At 34.4% G+C, this 20655-nt stretch overlaps 1 protein-coding gene across 4 annotated transcripts in view; it reads right to left on the bottom strand.

Moving 5' to 3' along the window:
* Positions 1–3855: 3855 nt before the first annotated feature.
* Positions 3856–20655, bottom strand: part of LOC148948857 (uncharacterized) — a 56635-nt gene continuing 39835 nt past the window's right edge. Inside the window, exons 4-5 of one of the 4 annotated variants that reach the window (XM_089094755.1) lie at positions 6809–7026; positions 3876–3991 (exon numbers count right to left, since the gene is read on the bottom strand). In XM_089094755.1, the coding sequence (XP_088950881.1) occupies positions 6809–7026 (218 nt within the window). In that variant the 3' untranslated portion in view covers positions 3876–3991. Of the gene's footprint in view, positions 3992–5867; positions 7027–19819; positions 20092–20655 lie in introns of those variants that run through there. The other 3 variants (XM_089094761.1, XM_089094758.1, XM_089094760.1) reach the window with 3 other exon arrangements.

Genomic DNA, 20655 nt, shown 5'->3' with positions numbered 1-20655 from the left:
GCCGTCAATTTTACAGGAAAGCGAAAAAAGTAGAAAGTATTTTTAGTCTTCGGGCTTTAAATGGCCAAGACCTAACATTACTCGGTACCAAGCAGCGCTGTTTTAAACCATCTCCTTGTCCCTATTGCATCAGAACAGCTTGATCTCAGAACATCTCTGATGCTGAAGCAGCTGTGTTAACTCATTCTTATGTTAAAGTAGTTAAGCTAGTTAAGGTAGTTTACTATCCTTTGTTTGAATCTCGGGAGTTAACTTGCGCTTGACAAACAAGAAGTGGTTTCCAATTTTGTGCCAATGAAGGTACATCTCAAATATTCTTAAAATAGAAAAGGTTATATTTACTGGTGTTCGTACGTGAGTGTTTGTAAAACAGGTTTTTAGTCTACTACAAACATTTTCAAATTGTCACTAGAAGAAGGTTTTACAAATATTATTCTCCTCCAAGCTGCAACTTAAAGCTTCAAACTTAGCATTTTTATTTGTTTTATTATATGTTTTTAATTAGATACAAATCCACAAATTATTATCATGATTTCGAAAGGATATGCTATGATTATGCAATAGGCTGAAAATGGGCTTTACTTAAAGTGCTGGTCCGAACTCCTTACGAAAAGTTTTTTTTTTAATTATATAATATTAATTTTTCGACAAATACTACTAAAATAAAAGTAAGGTATTCAGTTTGTGCGTTTGGAAACTTTTTTCAGAAACTTTCATTCAGTTTGTGCGTTTGAAAACTTTTGTTTCTCTGAAGAACCTTTTTTTTTACAATATATCGAAACTTTAATAACAAGTCCCGATAAGCCCTATCGGGGCTTTAATAATAAAGAGGAAAGTCAGGTATAAAATTATACAAAAATTTGAAGAAATCCAATCTAAAATTGATGAATGACTCATAAAACGGATAAAGTGGTGAGCTATATATGGTGGTATCCGGGCAAAATTAATCATTGTACCCCCCTTCCCGATTCAAATATCAGCAAAAAAGCCGAATCAAAGTGAAAAAGAGGGCAACTCCCCAGCATGACCCCTCTCCCTCCCCCGTTGTCACAGCGCTCAAGGCAACTGCCTCGGTTGTTTTCCCTAGGAACGGCTCTGAGTATATATAAAGCAATAATGTCTGCATTTATTCAATTATACTCTACTTTTAATCTTGAAGGTGTTTGTCGGTTGGATAGAAAAGAGAAACGGTGCTTCAAGTAAATTTATCCTTGATTCAGTTCCGAAATCTAACACCAGGTGATTATTTTTTTTTTTTTTTTTTTACATAATTAAGTTCTAACTGTCTTTATTATTGTAATATCTAAAATTGTTATTTCGAAAGCTGAAAAACTAAACGAGAAGGGAAAAATGTAAATTTAGAGCAACGAATTAAGGGTCTAAACAATCACGTTTCTTATCTACTGACTGGACTTTTATTCTCTAAAACAAATTATTATTCATGAACTAATTACCGAAAATTAGTAATTAGTACTAATTACTAATTTCGTGTACCCTTTGAAAGTGTATTTTTTTTTGCAAATTCAAGCTTTTTGTTCTTTTATTTATCTTTTCTTCTTTTTATCTTACAATTATTCGGACAATGATAAATTTAGGCTAAATAAAGAACCTATTAGCGGTATTTATCTTTGCAATGCTTTTCTTATCGCAATTAAATCTGTCTGAGCCTGCTGTTCCACTATTTTTTTTTCTTTTCCCTTTTTCAATTTTCTAGTGTTCTTTTTGTCCGAGCTTCAGTATCTTGTGTAAATTATTGAAAATATTTTATTATTACGTCTGATGTTTTTTTTTGTCCATTCATCCGTTTCTGTCCCTTCAAGAGTTAAAGATAAATCATCGAATAATAACAAAACATCCATGGAAACTTCAGATTCTACTCTATGGCCTGAACATCCAAATTTGTCAATAGATACTTCATCTAGAAACTCAACTTTAATGTTTGGGGGGGGATCCAAGGATGTAGATAGAAATGGCAGAGGTATGATTCAACTAACAATGCTGTGGAATCCAGTTTCAAACGGTTCGTGGTAACAAACTGTAAATAAGGAGCAATGCAGCTCAATAGTAACCGAAACTCTAAAACACAGTCTTGATAACAATGGATACATTGAAAGAATCAAATTTTTACCCTTATTCATAATATATAAAATTTATCTATTTTAATGTTACCCGTCTAAAGTTACGAGTCTGAAAATATTTTTCCAATTTTTGAAAATGGGGGAAACACCCCCAAAACATCAAATGGTCTTAATAAAAGTCGCACCCTCAGATTTAGCATCTGATAACCCTACTGTAGAGGCTTCAAGCCCCTATGTAGGAAAATGGGGACTTAGCATTTACCAAGCAAGATCACGGATGAGTGTTTATTTGGTTTTCCCAGGGATGATCGTATCGAACCAGTGATCCTAGAAGATCGTGAGAGGGCTCACTTGATCAAAAATCAAAAGTTCTAGTGTCATTTTTAAGTAAAAAAAACTATTAGATGGCAGCTAACCCCCCTTCTCCCCTTTTTCCCTTTAGTGATCTAATCAAAATTTTCAGATAGCTATTTTGTTCAGTACAGACGAAAGATCTAAGAAACATGTTTTGAGGATGACTTGGCCCCCGCAGCCCCCTGGGGAAAGGGCTCCAAGCTATGAACTTTGCACATTGTTTACATACAGTATTTCTGTTGGAAATTATACAGGTATTTTTCGTGGGGGGGGGGTGGTTGGGTTCCTGGTAGGATCTTTCCATGGAAGAATTATTTTGTGGGGGAAGAAAATTTTCCATGGAAGAGGAGCTAGATTTCCCAATATTATTTAAGAAACGATCAGAAATTAAATAAATAAAAACGACATTTTTTTCAACTGAAAGTAGAGAGAAACATTAAATCTTGAAACGAGCAAAAATTATTATGTATATCAGGGGGTTGCCCCCTCCTCAATACCTCACTCTTTACAGTAAGGTTTTTTTCAGAACTATTAAAACAAGCTTTTTATTGCTTAGTGTTTCAGAAGTCATTCTTAAATATATGGAACGGATAGTTAAATTTTAGTGTAAAGAGTGACGCATTGAGGAGGTGGCAACCCCACTCATAAACGTAATAATTTCTGTTCGTTTTATGTTTTATTGTTGCTTCTTACTTTCATTTTTAAAAACCTGTCTTTTTAGCTAAATCAGAAATAGTCATGTTTGAAGCCCTTTTTTCTTAAGTAAACCACGAAATATTGAACAATGCTCTCAAATAGTATTAAAATGGATAATATATATTAACGAACGATGAAGCGGTAGCAAGCAATCTAGTAAGAGACGATCACGTCCAATACTAAGAAATATAATAGCCCATAACTCCTAAAAATAGAGTCAGATCAAAACAAGAAGTACACTATTAGAATCGCCTAGTCCGAAGCTCCTATAGGAAACTTACCGTTCTTTGAACAACAAGGGAAATATATTGGCTTGAAAATCAAGAAAGGGGGCTACAACCACGATATTCTGCATTTACGGCCTCTTTTTTTCGTTTTTCACCTCAGATAGCTTGGCACTGGAACATCGTAGAGAGCTGTTTAATGGCTCATTTTAGAGGAAATTGATGGGGTTAAAAACCATTTGTATTTTTTTTTAATATAATAATTTTTTTACGAAAAACTTCATTTTTCTATAACACTGTAGTAGTGTTATTGTAACATCAGAAATTTGTCACCTCTACGTGCTTTTGTAATTAAAAATAACATTTAAAACAAAATCAATATTTTTACAGAGAACTGCATTTTAATGTACTAGATAATGAATGTCGTCATAGCTTTATTAGAACTATGACATAAATAGAAAAACGCTAGATTATAACGTTAGCTCTGATGACACCGGTTACCACGTCATGATTATAATATAAAGAGGTGTAAGAATACATAGCTTAAACAGAAAGATGTATATTCAGGAACGAATTTTGTTCTATAAAAAATGAAAAAAAATTGAGATCGAAACGTCTTCTATAGCTCCAAAGATTAACCTGCAAAGAAAAGAAAATTGACATTAATATGAAATCTTTTAATTGACAGACGGAGGTTTCGTTCTACGCATCGCCATTACAATGAGTATTTGATTTGCGACTTGGGTTATTTTTAGTCCATATCAGAGACCTATTTTCTCGATTCGAAATAGACAGTAAAACCGATTATTTTCTGGTGTGACCGTTGTTGGGAGCTTCAAACCTAGTAACCCCCCCCCCCCTGAGAATATGGCCTTGATTCGGGGTTTTTAAGCCGCTCTAACTTTATATTAACTATAGAAGTTACTCACTGTTGACATCCACCCGGGATGACTGTGAGGTAATTTGGGGGTTAATTAAGCTTATAAGAGCATAACCTTCAGAAGATTCAATTGTATCCATCGCTCTTTCACTCTAATAAATATTTTAAATATGATAGTAATTCCAACGATTAAAACAATGGGATAAAATTTATTTCTGTCTGTCTGGGCTTGGCCACTGGTGAATAATTGTATTCAAAAATTGGTGATTTCGAAGCCCTCAGTAACCGGTTTGGCCAGGGTCAATTAAGGGCCCACTTATACACCAGGTTTCTTGGTATAAGTATAGTAATTTTTGAGTTAGTTCGCTGATAGTTTGCAGATACATATTTTGTTGGAGTTGACCTTTTAGAGATTAAGTGAGTTATTTTCTCCAACCGTGTAGGATTATTTTCCCCCAAACCCAGGCCGGGTATATTTAGAACAGTGATGGCAGCCAATTAAGCAAAGCTATCAGGAGATAGCTAAAAGAATCCACGTTTACCGAAGATACGAATTAATTAGCTTACAGCAGTAGGCTGTATAAATAATTGCCAGAAAAAGGTGGAATCACGTAAAATATTACGAACTAAAGTCTGAATGGGCGTAGCCTACTCAGAATAAGTAAAATTTTACAATTATGAAAAGAGAACAGAAAGAAATGGAAGATAGAACAGAAAGAAAGAAAGAATAGCAAGGGAAAGTAATAAGGAGGCTGAAAGAATAGCCAGGGAACGAAAGGAGGAGGGAGATAGAGAGGATAGAAAACAGTTGATGGAAATGATTACAGGGAGAAATTCCCGGACGCAACAACAATTATATATAATGAATCTATTGCACGCCACAAACCTCGTACCGATGAGAAAACGAAGATATATACTTACTTATTTCCAATTTTTAAAAAGTGCGGAATTAAACGGACGACCGGAGGAACAATGGGTGAATAAAATAAAAGCCAAGCTCAATCAGAAGGCAAAAACTGCCTTTGCAGGGTTGCCGAGCCACTACGCGGAATTTGACCCCGAAGCCATACCAAAATAAAATTCAGCGGCGGCGGAAACAATTATGCCGGCGGCAGCGTTTCGCCGATATACCAAAGATACCGTGAATTGGATTGGGGAAAGTTCGAGTTTTGTTCCTATTTCCCATTGGGGGAAGGAATTTTGGTACTTGTATATTATACGGCACTCACTCAAGGTTACGCTGTGTAAAACTCGAGAACAAACCGGTTTCTTCGTTAGTTTCTTTCAGCTTAGTGTGAGACATGGACACATGTATGCTTATAAAATTTTTCCACCTTGCTTTCAGGCCTTTGTAGAATAGATGGGTTTTTGCATATGGTAAAACATTTATAAATGGGGTATTCGAGAAATGTCATAGCTAGTCGAAACTACTTTAAATTAGAAAATATTACATTGTAGCAAAGAGGACAGTAACAAGTGAATTATAATATAAAGTCCATAGTTGACGAGTAGATTCAAAAACATTTTGAGAGGAACTAAAATTTTTGCGCGTACCGTTAGATAATTGATTTTGCATATTATTTGCCTCTCAATAATCTCAAAAAATGATTCGGCGCTTAAAATTTGCGGCGGCGGCGTCGGCATGCTGAAGTTTCTTTGAAGGCGGCGCGCCAAACTGCCCAAATAGAGACTTTAGGAAATACGGCCAAAAACAGGAACATTAGGATATTACCTGTTTTAACTGTAATAAACGCGAACATTATGCCTCACATTGCCGCAGCGCGAGTAAACATCAAGATACAAAACAAGGGACGATGAGCTCAAAGGAAAACAGGGTAATACAAGAAACGATCGCTATTACAATGATCGATCCCCAGATAATCGAAAAAAGAGTCAGAGATATAAGAGAATCGCATGGGTTAGAAGCCTCGAAAATGAGAAAAGTTGCGGATTTGCCGAATCACACAAAGTATGTGGCGACCTTAATGGTAAATCGGTGGAAATAGCTATTGAATCCTGCAGTGACCAGACAAACGTATCGAAAGATCTGATAAAGAAAGCCAACATAAACTATGAAAATAAAGTGACAGCGCTATGCTACTATGGAGCAAATCACAGATGTTCGAAGGCTCAGGTCACAATAGAAACCGCCAATACGGCAAAAAGAAATTAAAAGTAGGTCTATGTTTTACTAGAGAGACTTTGGAAATATTAGAAACCTTCTTTCACTAAAAGCAACCTCAATGCCTAAAAAAGTAAATGCAGTGAGTCGAGATCAAGAAAAAAACAAAAGGGAGACCACTGTTGAAAATGAGGATCAAAATATTCAAAGTCAATTTCCATTTACTTTTTTCGCATCACATTTTTGTTTTCTACATGAATAAATGTAAACTTGACACTTCTTAGAAAATTCCAAGAAAAAAATAACACTCATTATACTATTTGGGATAATCACAGGGGTCAGTCAATGAAAAGTGGAATGGAAGGGCACCTTTTTGCCCTATGGCTTGGGTTTTGCAGCTGACACGGGGGAGAAAATTAGATAAATTACTAATATAAGCAACACAATAACTTACTTATTTATAGCGGCCAATCGAAAGATGTGTCTTCGTAAAAAAAAATCCTCGTAGGAAGATATAAATCGTGCCAGTTATCGTGGCGCCAAGGAGCATGATCAGTAGCCTCTTGATTTGATGAACAACCATAAATACTAAAAATTGCAGGATTTTTATGATTCTAAGTTCCTCTGCAAGAAGTACAAATATAGGGATTGCGGTGAAAAATGCCAAATTCCCTGAAAAATAAAAATGAAAGCTATATTTACGCACGAAGAATGGCCTGCTTAAAGAAATATTCAGTTCTCGTTTGGCATTTGACCTGAGAACAACTGCATAATTTTAAGCTGGATTAATCTTAATATCTGGATTAACTTTAATAGATTAATGATTATATACAGGGGAAGCCAGCCCATATTGGGACATGCCCACTTTGGGACAATTTCAGTTTTGGGAAATTAGTCAGAGTTGGGTTGGCAGTGGCAACACTATCTAACTAGCAGTTCTATATCTTATTTGCAGACACCATTTTTTCAACCACTGCCAACTTCATTCTCCTAATGTACTAAAAGTTTGTTTCTTTAACCTGAAAGTTCGGTTTTCCAGAAGTGTAATATCTTTTCTGAGGTCATTCATTTCAGTAGTTTCTTAATCAATTTTTATTATCTATAAACTTACTAATATTTTGTAACATTCAACTTGTTTGTTTTCCTTTGCTGAGACTGGTAATTTGTAAGAGATTAGAGGCATCACCATAGGTCCACGTTGAGGCAGCTCACCTTGGGACAATGAATAATTTTGTCATTTCTTTCAGGACCTTCTCCAGATTCCTTATTACTATATAACAATCATAAGTCATTTATTTGCTGATGTTTATAATTCAGCAAAGTCTAATTTAGAGAAGGTTGGGACACGTCCAAAAATGTTGTTTTTATTTTAAAACAGCTGATTCACTGACAACAAACTTCTCATTCTGAAGAACAAAAGTGTATGCCAATTATGTTGAGCTAAGAAATTAAGAAAAGGTCAGTTAATGGTGAAGCAATGACTTTTGAATTTTGGTGTCGCAGCGTGGGCTGGTTACCCCTACTCATTGTCCCGTGATACAGTTAACGTCTGATAATAAAAAACAATTGCTAGTATTTAGAAAACTTATTACTTTTAAGAAAAACTTGTTACTTTAAGAAAATTTACTCTGTTTTACTCTAGGTTAGGCCCACTCGAAAAAAACAACAACAAAAAAACACTACAAATTTTCAAACAAACTTCAAATTGTCGGGAAGAACTAAACTGTAACATGCCCTGACAAGTTTCATGGTATTTACGGTTTATTGAAAAAAAAAATAAGAAAAAGCATATAAAATAGACTAAGATCCAGGAAAAAACGGAGGGTAAAACTATTCATTCTTTGTAAATTTTTGTATGACTTTATAACTTTACAGTGCCCTGTAATTTGAAAAGGGCCATTTCCTTTTAAAATGAGCGATCCAGCAAAAACATATTTTTTATAATAGTGTTGCTATTTAGAAAAAAAAAAACATGTTACTTTAGATACAAAAAAACTCGTTCCTATTAAGAAAACTGGCTACTTTTAAGAAAAAAGTACTGTGTATTATTCTAAGTTAGGCCCTTTTCAAATGAGTGATCCAGTAAAAACATATCTTTCTTCAATAACATTGACATCCTCTTTCTTGGGCCAGTTGTAACTGAATTCAGCATTGCTCATACATTCCAAAAGTTTGAACCTCACCACCCTCTCATCTTGAAAGTCAGACAGTTTGACTGGGAGACTTGAGGCCTTCTTACAGGTAGAATTGTCATTATCCTTATGTTCACTATTGGGCCTCTATCCCAATTAAGATCGCTGGAATCATTACGCTTTTTTCTGGCAAGTTGTCTGATGAGCAGTCTTCAGACTGTTCATCATTCCCTGGGACTGCTCATCAGGGAAATCTTGCCAGATTTCCCTTCACTCATCACTGAATCCTCAAGATCTTAATCTTCTCTGTCGCTTGATTCAGCTACTGATTTTTTGGGAGCCTTGTCTAGTTTTGTTCACTTACATGGTATAGTACCAACAGTGACAAACCACGTTTTTTTAAAGAAAGTTACAACCGAATCAGCAACTGCATCACGGATTCCCACATTTGATCGCCTACGGAGAATTTTTCAATGCAATGCTTTCTTTCAAAGCATGATGTGAGCCCATTTTGAACGTTGTACCATTGTCATCTTTTGCCAGCTCATCTCAGAGGAGCATCGGAAACACCTTTTGAAGTGAATTTTTGGCAGGGTTTTGCATCTTGTATTCTTCTAGGGTTCTTCTCCAGAATCTTTAGTAAGACCAAAATAAGCCCAGGTAAAGTATAGCGGGTCTTCATGCCTAATGCGTTTGGTACCATCATTCGATATATTATGTAGTAATAATTTTTTTCCAACTTCACTCCGCCCAATATTTTAACCCAACACCCCCTAATGTGCAAATATATAGTTTAAACTATATTTTCTATCCATTATGTCACTTCTCTTTGTCTTACCTCACGCTAAGCTGAAAGAAACTAACAAAACACTGGTTTTGCAATGCGTTAATGAATCAACAAATAGAGCGGTAGGGTGTAGATAATACAACCACCAAGGAAAATTTGGCTAAAAAATAAAATTTGGTTAAAATTTGGCCTGGAAATTTTGGGGAGAAAGGGGGGAAGGGCGCTAATCAAGATCTTGCCCCGGATGCAAGAAAGGCCGCCAAAAAAAACCACCACCGCCAAAAAATCAAAGTTACAGGTGAAAAATTTGAAAATGGTAACATTGAACACATGTGGGGAACTTAGAAAATGTCCATCGCAGCTATTTTTCTCCCAGCACCGCCGGCCTTTCCTTATTGGCGCGGCGTCGGGGTCTAAGGGTTAGTGCCTGATATTTGCCAATTACTTCCTTGTTTGTCAATTACTATTATAATTAACCCGCATATTGGCCGGCAAAATCCTAGATTAACTTTTATAAAAATTAAAACGTAGTTTTCAAGTTTTGGCCTTACAAAATTGACAATAAACTACTGCTGAGTAAAAATGTCTCAAATTCTTTAGCCTGAAGACAAAACAGCATAACTATCTTCACTAAATCCTCAAATGAAATCGCTTCATTCAACAATAGGTACTAGTCCACAGTTGGGCCCAATCAAAAGAAAATATTATAAAATTCTAAAACAACTTTTAAAAAATCCTAAAACATACACTTTAGCTATTTCTAAAAGTCTTTCACTTACCCCCCCCCCCCTTATGAGCAAATATACGTCCTAAACTATATGTTTCCCATACATTTTCCTGTCTCTTCATCTCGTCGACGTTGCTTCTTTACTATTGAATCAATTCGAACAAAAGAGTGACGCATGACAAAATGCATGGAACGTACAAAATGCGGGCTATATATATATATATATATATATATATATATATATATATATATATATATATATATATATATATATATATATAGGTACTTTCAGTTAGTAGAAAGGCCTTATTGACTCCAGCGGGGGTACCATATATGGGCATAGGGTCCCTAGGGAGATGGAACACCTGTGCTGTCAGTCATTAATCAAATTGTTTCCGGGGAAGTTAATTAATGTCTGACAGATGACGTCAAGTTAATTAATGTCTGATGTATTTCCAAAGAGAATTGTTTCCGGGCGAATGTTTATTAATACCTGACAGATGATGTCATGATTGATGGATTTGTCACAAAAGGGGAATTAATTTGTTGTTTCTAAGGAGAATTATTGATTCACGAAAGGGGAATTAATTAGTTGTTTGTAAAGAGAATTGTTTCCGAGCGAATGACTATTAATGTCTTTGGAGTTCTAACAAGAGAATTGTTTCCGGGTGAATGTTTTGATCTTAGCAATGAAGTGATTAGCGCGCGAAAGGGTTTCTTAGTAATTTCAAATATGAAAGCACAGGGATACCAAAAACAAAAGAAACTCGCTGAAATTACGTTTAGGGATTATTTGGGCGAAAGAGTTATAGATATTTTAGGGAATTATTTCGGCGAAACAGTTAGAAACATTTTAAAAGATGATTTTAGAAGATGTTTTAGAAGAGGTTTTGAGTGTGGTCGTTATAATACACAAGTTCCATTTGAACAGTGTCGTGAGGTCCCCTACCACAACCCCAAAGGGCTCCGATCCCCCTACCCCGACCCAAAGGGCTCCGATCCCCCCAACCCAACCCCGAAGGAAGCCCCCGGTCCCCAAAGGGCCCCCAGGCTCCCAAAGGGCCACTCGCCCCCCCCCCCCAGACCCCCAAATGCCCTCCCCGGGCCCCCAAAGAGTCCCCTCCATATTTTTAAATGCTTTTTTAAGGATTTATTATATCATTTCAGAACAAGTTCCCTTCGTAATGTCCCTCCTAAGCCCATTTTTCAACTTGAAGTACTTACCTTTTTCACCAACATCTATACTTTACAGCCTTTTGGATACCTCAACACCAAAAAAAACTTTTCAAAGACCATTTCAGAGCAAGTTACTTTCTTAATGTTCCTCCTAAACCTATTTTTCAACTCGCACCTCTTATCTGTTTTATCCACAACTGTACTTTATAGCTTCTTGTATACCTCAACCCGATTATATACTTTTCAAAGACCATTGCAAAATACATTCTTTTCTTATTGCCCGTCATAAACCCATTATAAAACTTGAGTAAATTATCTTTTTAGACCTCAACTAAACCTTATAGCCTTTCAGTTACCTCATCACCAAGAAATAATTTTCAAAGACCATTTCAGAGAAAGTTACTTTCTTAACGTCCCTCCTAAACCCTTTTTTCAACTTGAAGTACTTTCAAGATGGAACAATTTTGATTTTAAATTAAAATTTTTATGGCTTTGTGAAATTATTTTTTAAGATGAAAGATTTTTGATTTTCGTTGGTTAATCTCAGAATTGACCTAAATTTATTTCTCCACTCTATGAAAATTAAAAGTGAAATTGTACATTTTGCACTTAATAGAGAAAACTTAGAAATAAAGTGGAGCTCCATATCTCCATGAAGAATAATCACAATCAAAGTATAACTTTTTCTATCTTCTATGATAAATTTGGAACAATATTTTAAATTTTGTCATCTCTTTGAGAAAAATCTGAATTGAAGTGGAAAATTTTATATTATTTTATGAAAATAGAATTGATCAATAACTTATTTCATTTTCATTAAGAAAATTCAGAATCGAAGTAGAACTTTTCTTCTTCCTGGAAAACATTTGGAACAGAAATTTAAATTTTTTCATCTCTCTGAGAAAAGCCGGAATTGAATTTAAGAAAATTTAGAATTAAAGTGAAACTTTTTATCTTCATAGAAAATAATCACAATCATGGTATAACTTTTCCTATCTTCTATGGAAAAATTTAGAACTGAACTTAAAATTTTTTATGTCTTGGTGAACTTAAAGCTGAAGTGGAAGCTTTTTATTTTCTCTGGTGAAATTAGAATTGAATTGCGTTCTTTGGTAAAATTCAGAAGAGAACTTGAACTTTTCTATCTTCCATGAAAAATTTGGAACAGAACTTTAAGTTGTTTCATGTCTTTGTGAAAAATTGGAACTGAATTTAAGAAAATTTAGAATTAAAGTGAAACTTTTTATCTTCATGGAAAATATTTAAAATCATAGTATGACTTTTCCTATCTTCTATGGAAAAATTTAGAACTGAACTTTAAATTTTTTGTCTTGGTGAACTTAAAACTGAAGTGGAAGCTATTATTTTCTCTGGAGAAAATAGAATTGAATTATGTTCTTTGGTAAAATTCAGATTAGAACTTGAACTTTTCTATCTTCTAAGAAAAATTTGGAACAATATTTTAAATTTTTTCATCTCTGAGAAAAATCTGAATTGAAGTGGAAAATTTTATAATATTTTGAGAAAATAGAATTGATCAATAACTTATTTCATTATCATTGAGAAAATTCAGAATCGAAGTTGAACTTTTCTTCTTCCAGGGAAATATTTGGAACAGAACTTTAAATTTTTTCATCTCTTTGAGAAAGAATGGAGCTGAATTTAAGAATATTTAGAATTAAAGTGATACTTTTTATCATCAAAGAAAATAATCACAATCATGGTATAGCTTTTCCTATCTTCTACGGAAAAATTTAGGAGTGAACTATAGATTGTTTATGTCCTGAGCCTTTTTTTCTTCCTTGACCAGGTGTTCTGGCTGATGCGGTATCATTCATGCTGTAAAGTATTATTTTGGGTGAAAATTTCATGTACTCTATGTTAGAAAATGGGTTTAGGAGGGAAGTTAAGAATGTTACTAGTTCAGAAATGGACTATGTCATTTATTTCTTGATTAGGAGGTTATCAAAAAGCTGTCAGGTAGCGATGTGGGTCAAAAAGATAAGTACTTAAAGTTGGAAAATGGGTTTAGAAGCGTCATTAAGAAAGTAACTTGCTCTGAAATGGTCTTTGAAAGGTATATATTGGTGTTGCGGTAACCAAAAAGCTGTAAAGTATAATTGTGGGTGAAAAAGATAAGTACTTCAAGTTGGAAAATGGGTTTAGGAGGGACAATAAGAAAGTAACTTCCTCTTAAAGGGTCATTGAAAAGTATTTTTTGGTGTTGAGGTATCCAAAAGGTTGTTACATTTAGTTGTGGATTAAAAAGATATTGTCTTCAAATTGGAAAATGTGTTTCGAAGGGACACTAAGAAATGAAATTTCTCTGAAACGAGAATTGAAAGTATTTCTTACTGTAGAGCTAACCATAAGGCGGTAAAGGTTAGTTTTGGGTGAAAAAGATCATTACTTAAGTTTATAACATGGATTTAGGAGGTACATTAAGAAAGTAACTTGCACTGAAATTTTCTTTGAATAGTATTTCTAGGTTTTGAGGTAACCAAAAAGCTGTAGTAAAGTATAGTTGTGGGTGGAAAAGATAACTATGTAAACCTGTAAAATGGGATAAGAAGGTAAATTAAGAAAATAAACTTCATAGAGAGTATCTTTGAAAACTATTACTTGGTGTTGAGGTCACCAAAAGGCGGACATGGATTTTTTTGGATGAAAAAGAAAAGTAAATCTTGTTGGAAAATGGGTTTCGGAGAAATCTTTAATAAGGAGGCTACTCTTAGAAGGTTATTGAAAGGCATTTCTCTGTGTTGCTTTATAAAAAAATCTTTTATAAATAGTTTTGGTTGACAAATTTAAGTACGTCATTTGGGAAAATTGGTGCAGGAGGGACAGTGAGAAAGTAGCTTGCTCTGAATTGGTCTTTGAAAAGTATTTCTGGGTGTAGAGGTATCCAAAAAGCTGTAAAGTATAGTTGTGGGTGAAAAAGATAAGTACTTCAAGTTGGAAAATGGGTTTAGTAAGGACATTAAGAAATTAACTTGGTCTGAAATGGTCTTTGAAAACTATTTCTTGGTGTTGAGGTATCCAAAAAGCTGTAAAGTATAGTTGTGGATGAAAAAGATAGGTACTTCAAGTTGGAAATTGAGTGTATGATGGTCATTAAGACTTTAGCGTGATCTGTTAGTGTCAAGTAATATTAGGTATTTTTTTTTTTTGAACAAAAAAGCTGCTATGTATAGCTTTGAGTGATAGAGATAAGTACGTAATGTCGGAAAATGAGTGAATGGTGGTCATATGGAATGTAAATTTCACTGAAATGGAGGTTTAAATTTATTTATGTGGGCTGATGTATCAATCAACGTGTTCTTTAGAGTTGTGGATGAAATTTATAAGTACTTCAAATCGGAAAATGTGTGTAGACGAGATAATAAGAAAATAGCGTTCTCCGAAATAGTCTTTGAAAAGTATTTCTAGGTGTTGAGGTAACCAAAAAGCTGTAAAGTATAGTTGTGGGTGAAAAAGATAAGTCCTTCAAGTTGGAAAATGGGTTTAGGAGGGACATTAAGAAAGTAACTTGCTCTGAAATGGTCTTTTGAAAAGTATTTCTTGGTGTTGAGGTATCCAAAAAGCTGTAATGTATAATTGTGGGTGAGAAAAATAAGTACTTCAAGTTTTAAAATGGGTTTAGAAGTGACAATAAGAAAGGAACTTGCTCTGAAATGGTCTTTGAAAAGTATATCTTGGTTTAGAGTTATCCAAGAAGCTCTAAAGTATAGTTCTGGGTGAAGAAGATATGAACTTCAAGTTGGAAAATGGGTTTAGAAGGGACATTAAGAAAGTAACTTTCTCTGAAATGGTCTTTGAAAAGTATTTCTTTGTGTTGAGGTATCCAAAAAGCTGTAATGTATATTTCTGGGAGAAGAAGATAAGTACCTCAAGTTGGAAAATGGGTTTATAAGTGACATTAAGAAATTAACTTGCTCTGAAATGGTCTTTAAAGTGTATTTCTTGGTGTTGAGATATCCAAAAAGCTTCAAAGTTTAGTTGTGGGTGAAAAAGATAAGTACTTCAAGTTGGAAAATGGGTTTAGGAGGGATCATTATGAAAGTAACTAGCTCTGAAATGGTCATTGAAAAGTATTTCTTAGTGTTGAGGTAACCAAAAAGCTGTAATCTATCGTTTTGGGTTAATAAGATAAGTACTGCATGTTTAAAAATGGTTTAGGAGGGATAATATAAATGTGACTTACTTTAAAATGGGCATCGAATAGTATTTCTTGCTTTTGAGGTAACCAAAAAGCTGTAAAGTATAGTTGTGCGGTAAAAAAATAAGTGCTTCAAGGTGTAAAATGGGGTTAGAAGGGACATTAAGAAAGTAACTTGCTCTGAAATGGTTTTTGAAAAGTATTTCTTGGTGTTGAAGTATCCAAAAAGCTGTAAAGTATAGTTGTGGATGAAAAAGGTAAGTACTTAAAGTTGATAAATGGGTTTAGGAGGGACATTAAGACAGGACCGTTCTCTTTTTGTTTAATTTTTTTTATAGTCTTTTATATTTTTTAACATATTATCTGTTATGTATAGTGTTGGGATAAAAAGATAAGTACTTCTAGTTGGATAAAGGGCTTGGATTGGTCATAAAGATTGTGGCACGCATCGGAAGGGATAATGAACAGTGTTTCATGTTAATAAGGTATCCAAATAGCCTCCAATTATAGTGTTGGGTGAAAGAGATAAGTACTTCAAGTTGGAAAATGGGTTTTGGAGGGACATTAAGAAAGTAACTAGCTCTGAAATGGTCTTTGAAAAGTATTTCATGGTCTTGATGTATAAAGATAGCTGTAAATTATAGTTGTTGGTGAAAAAGATAAGTACTTCTAGTTGGAAAGTGGGTTTGTGAGGGACATTAAGAAAATGACATGGTCTGAAATGGTGTTTGAAAAGTATTTCTTGATGTTGAGGTAATCAGAAAGCTATAATGGATATTTTCTTGTGACAAAGTTAAGTATTACATGTTGAATATGGGTTGTATGATTCTGTATAAATTATTACATTTCACTTACATGTTGTTTGATATTTTTTATTTGGTTGTGAGGTAAAAAGAAATCGGTAAAGTTTAGATGCGTGTGCCAATGTTATGTACTAAAAGTTGGCCTAGGGTTTTTGGATGGTCATTAAGTAAGTAACTAGCTCTGTAATTGTCTTTGAAATGTATTTATTTGTGTTGAGTTATCCAAATAGTTGTACTGGAGTTGTGTTGATGAAAAAGTTAATTACTTCATTTTTAAATATGTTTTTAGGAGTGTCATTAAGAAAGTAACTAGCTCTGAAAAGTTCTTTGAAATCTATTTCTTTGTGTTGTGTTATCAAAAAAGCTGACGAGAATAGTTGTGTACGCGAAAGATAAGTACTTCATGTTGGAAAATGGGCTTAGGATGGACATTAAGAAAGTAACTTGCTCTGAAATGGTCTTTGAAAAGTATTTCTGGGTGTTGAGGTTACCAGAAATCTGTAAAGTATAGTCGGGGGTGAAAAAGATTAGTACTTCAAGTTGTAAAAAGGGTTTAGGAGGGACACTAAGAAAGTAACTTGCTCTGAAATGGTCTTTGAAAAGTATTTATTGTTTTATTTGTAACAAAAAATCTTTTAATTTTTGTTTTTTTTGTATCAGTTTACTTTTTCTAGTTGGATTTTTGGTTTAGATTGGACATTAAGAAATGAACTTTTTCTGTAATGGTATTCCAAAAGTGTTTTTTGGTGTTGAGGTAATCAAAAAGCTGTAAAGTAAAGTTTTGGATTAAAAAGATAATTACTTAAAGTTAGAAAATTGGTTTAGAAGTGACATTACGAAAGTAACTTGCTCTGAAATGGTCTTCGAAATGTATTTCTTGGTGTTGAGGTATTCGAAAAGATTTAAAGTATAGTTTTGGGTGAAAAAGATAACTACTCAAACTTGTAAAATTGGTTTAGGTGGGACATTAAGAAAGTAACTTGCTCTGAAATGGTCCTTGAAAAGTATTTCTTTGTGTTGAGGTAACCAAAAAGCTGTAAAGTATAGTTGTGGGTGAAAAAGATAAGTACTTCAAGTTGGAAAATGGGTTTAGGAGGGACATTAAGAAAGTAACTTGCTCTTAAAAGGTAATTTAAAAGTATTTCTTTTTGTTGTGTAATCCAAAAATTTGTAAAGTATAGTTGTGCGTGAAAAATATAAGTATTTGAACTTGTAAAATTGATTTAGGAGGGACATTAAGAAAGTAGCTTGCTCTGAAATGGTCATTGAAAAGTATTTCTTGATGTTGAGGTATCCAAAAAGCTGTAAAGTATAGTTGTGAATGAAAAAAATAAGTACTTCAAGTTGAAAAAAGGGTTTAGGAGGGACATTAAGATAGTAACTTGCTCTGAAATGGTGTTTGAAAAGTATTTCATGGTGTTGAGGTAACCAAAAAGCTGTAAAGTATAGTTGTAGGTGAAAAAGATAAGTACTTCAAGTTGGAAAATGGGTTTAGGACGGTCACTAAGAAAAGAATTTATTCTGAAATGGTCTTTGAAAAGTATTTCTTGGTGTTGAGGTAACCAAGAAACTGTAAAGTATAGTTGTAGGTGAAAAAGATAAGTACTTCAAGTTGGAAAATGGGTTTAGGGCGGTCACTAAGAAAAGAACTTGTTTTGAAATGGTCTTTGAAAAGTATTTCTTGGTGTTGAGGTAACCAAAAAGCTGTAAAGTATAGTTGTAGGTGAAAAAGATAAGTACTTCAAGTTGAAAAATGGGTTTAGGATGGACATTAAGAAAGGAACTTTTTCTGAAATGATATAATAAAGCCTTAAAAAATTATTAAAAAATATGGAGGGGACTCTTTGGGGGCCCGGGGAGGGTCTTTGGGGGTCTGGGGGGGCCCTTTGGGAGCCCGGGGGCCCTTTGGGGACCGGGGGCTTCCTTCGGGGTTGGGGTAGGGGGATCGGAGCCCTTTGGGTCGGGGAAGGGGGATCGGGGCCCTTTGGGGTTGGGGTATGGGACCTCACAACACTGTTCAAATGGAACTTGTGTATTATAACGACCACACTCAAAACCTCTTCTAAAACATCTTCTAAAATCATCTTTTAAAATGTCTCTAACTGTTTCGCCGAAATAATTCCATAAAATGTCTAAAACGGTTTCGCCCAAATAATCCCTAAACTTAATTTCAGCGAGTTCTTTTTATTTTTTGTATACCTGTGCTCTCATAATTAAAAATACTAAGAATCCCTTTCGTGTGCTGAACACTTCATCGCTAGGATCACAAACTTCGCCCGGAAACAATTCCCTTGTTAGAACTCCAAAGACATTAAAAGATATTCGCTTGAAAACAATTCTCTTTGGAAACAATAAATTAAGTTCCCTTTCGTGAATCAATAAGTCTCCTTAGAAGCAACAAATTGATTCCCCTTTTGTGAAAAATACATCAATCACGATATCTTCTCTCATGTATTAATAAACATTTGCCCGGAAACAAATCTCTTTGGAAATACATCAAAGACATTAATTAACTTGACGTCACCTGTCAGACATTAATTAACTTCCCCGGAAACAATTTGATTAATGACTGACAGCACAGGTGTTCCATCTCCCTAGGGACTCTATGCCCATATATGGTGCCTCCCCCCCTGGAGTCAATAAGGCCTTTCTACTTCAGTTCAAAGTAACAGTTGGCCAGTAACACTTGAAAGGTACAGCTGAACTTACTTCTATGGTGTGGGAACAAAAATGCAACAACTAGCAGTATGACGATGCAGAGGATTCCAGGTACTTTCGCATTATCCGGGCCTCTCGGCTTAATCACTATAGAGAAGGCAATGATAAAACCCGCTTTTGACATGATAACCGCTATAGACTAGGCAATGATAGCTTGGTTTGCATTGCGTATACGATATTAAACTGTGTTTTTTTTGAATTTTAGGGGGGGAAAGGTACCTAGGTTAGGTTACGTATTTAATATATGCAATGCTTTACCCTCACCCCCCCCTAATGTGCAAATATATAGCCCAAATTTGTTTCTAAACTATTATACATTCATACTATTTTATTTCATTAGCATTAACCAAAGTTGACTTTTTAGAGAGGCCCGGACAATGCGAAAATACCGGATTCTAATTTCCCGAAGATACATCTGACAAGAACCAGAAAGAAAAGAGTTTAGTAGTCAAATATTTCAGAAATTTTGTTTACACATACATACAGGTTAGTGCTTCAACTGTTTAACTTTCATATATAGACTACTTGAAAACGGATAAATGCAGTAAAATCTACGTTTTTTCACGATTGTAAAAAAATTTCCAGGGGGGGGGGGTATTTTCCATGGAGGGAAGTTGGATTTCTCAGCATTACTTGAAAAACAATAAGAAATTAAATAAAAGACGATTTTTTTCAAATGAAAGTAAGAAACAACTTTAAAACTTAAAACAAGCAAAAATAATTCTGTATATGAGGGGGCTTGCCCTCTCCTCAATGCCACACTCTTTATGCTATGAAGTTCAACTTAGTTGCCCAATTCTTTAACGACAACTCCTGAAATACAATAGCATTTTGATAAGAAGCTTTTTTCAAGTTATAGAATACTTTAGCATGAATAGCAAGGTATTGAGGAGGGGGAAACACCCCTCATAAACAGCATATTTTTTGCCGGTTTTAAGTTTTAATGTTGCTCCTTGCTTTCAGTAAAAAAACTTGCTTTATTATTCAAATTCTGGCAAAACTAATAGGATTTTCCATTTGTCTATTTGTAAATGTCAATTTGGTTTTATGAACATAGTGTGTGATAAATATCCATCAATTTTTACGTCTGTATTTTAACTCACTAACTCCTTTTCAATGTCTGAACAATTAATTGGCCACATAAATATTATATACTTATATAGTTTTAATTAACTAGAGACACTTCCATTAATTTTAGAGATGGCATTACTTCTCAACAGCTCCACCCTTCTCAACTATATAAAAAAAAAAAAAAAAAATTAAAATTAATAAAATTAAAAACAGAAATATTAAAAAGCTACCCTCTTACATGACAAGCAGTGTAGTCATATATTTATTTTTCATGTAGGAGAATGGTTCTTCAATGTCTAAGATTTTCTGTTCCCATTGGTTTCTTATTTTTATGTTTTATTACATAATATTTTGCTTGTTTGTTATAATTCACTTCAAGCAGCACCATGCTACTGTATAGAGCAGAAACATGGCCAGCCCCAAAATCTGTTCTCTACATCATTGGTGTTGCTCAAACCAAACACCTTCAAAGAATTGAGGGTCTTCATTGGACTAACTTTGTTACCAACCGGACCCTCCTGTCACATACCTTACAAACTCCTTTCTTGATACAGCTTTCCCAGTGCACAACTTGCTGGTATAGCCACCTCCTGTGTCTGCCAAATAATACCCAAGTACATGTTGCTTCCCCCTCCAATTGCCTCTATACACATAGTGCCCAAGATTTACCCTTAACTTTGGTAAGTTATTGTAAGTTACCGCATAAGTGGTAAGTTTCAAATACTCAT

This window comes from Artemia sp. Qi Xiang Cuo, chromosome 9 (genome assembly GCF_049724085.1).
Source record: "Artemia sp. Qi Xiang Cuo chromosome 9, ASM4972408v1, whole genome shotgun sequence".
In the NCBI taxonomy this organism is placed as follows: domain Eukaryota; kingdom Metazoa; phylum Arthropoda; class Branchiopoda; order Anostraca; family Artemiidae; genus Artemia; species Artemia sp. Qi Xiang Cuo.
The sequence above is the reverse complement of the archived record's forward strand: the minus strand, read 5'-3'. Positions and strand labels throughout refer to the sequence as shown.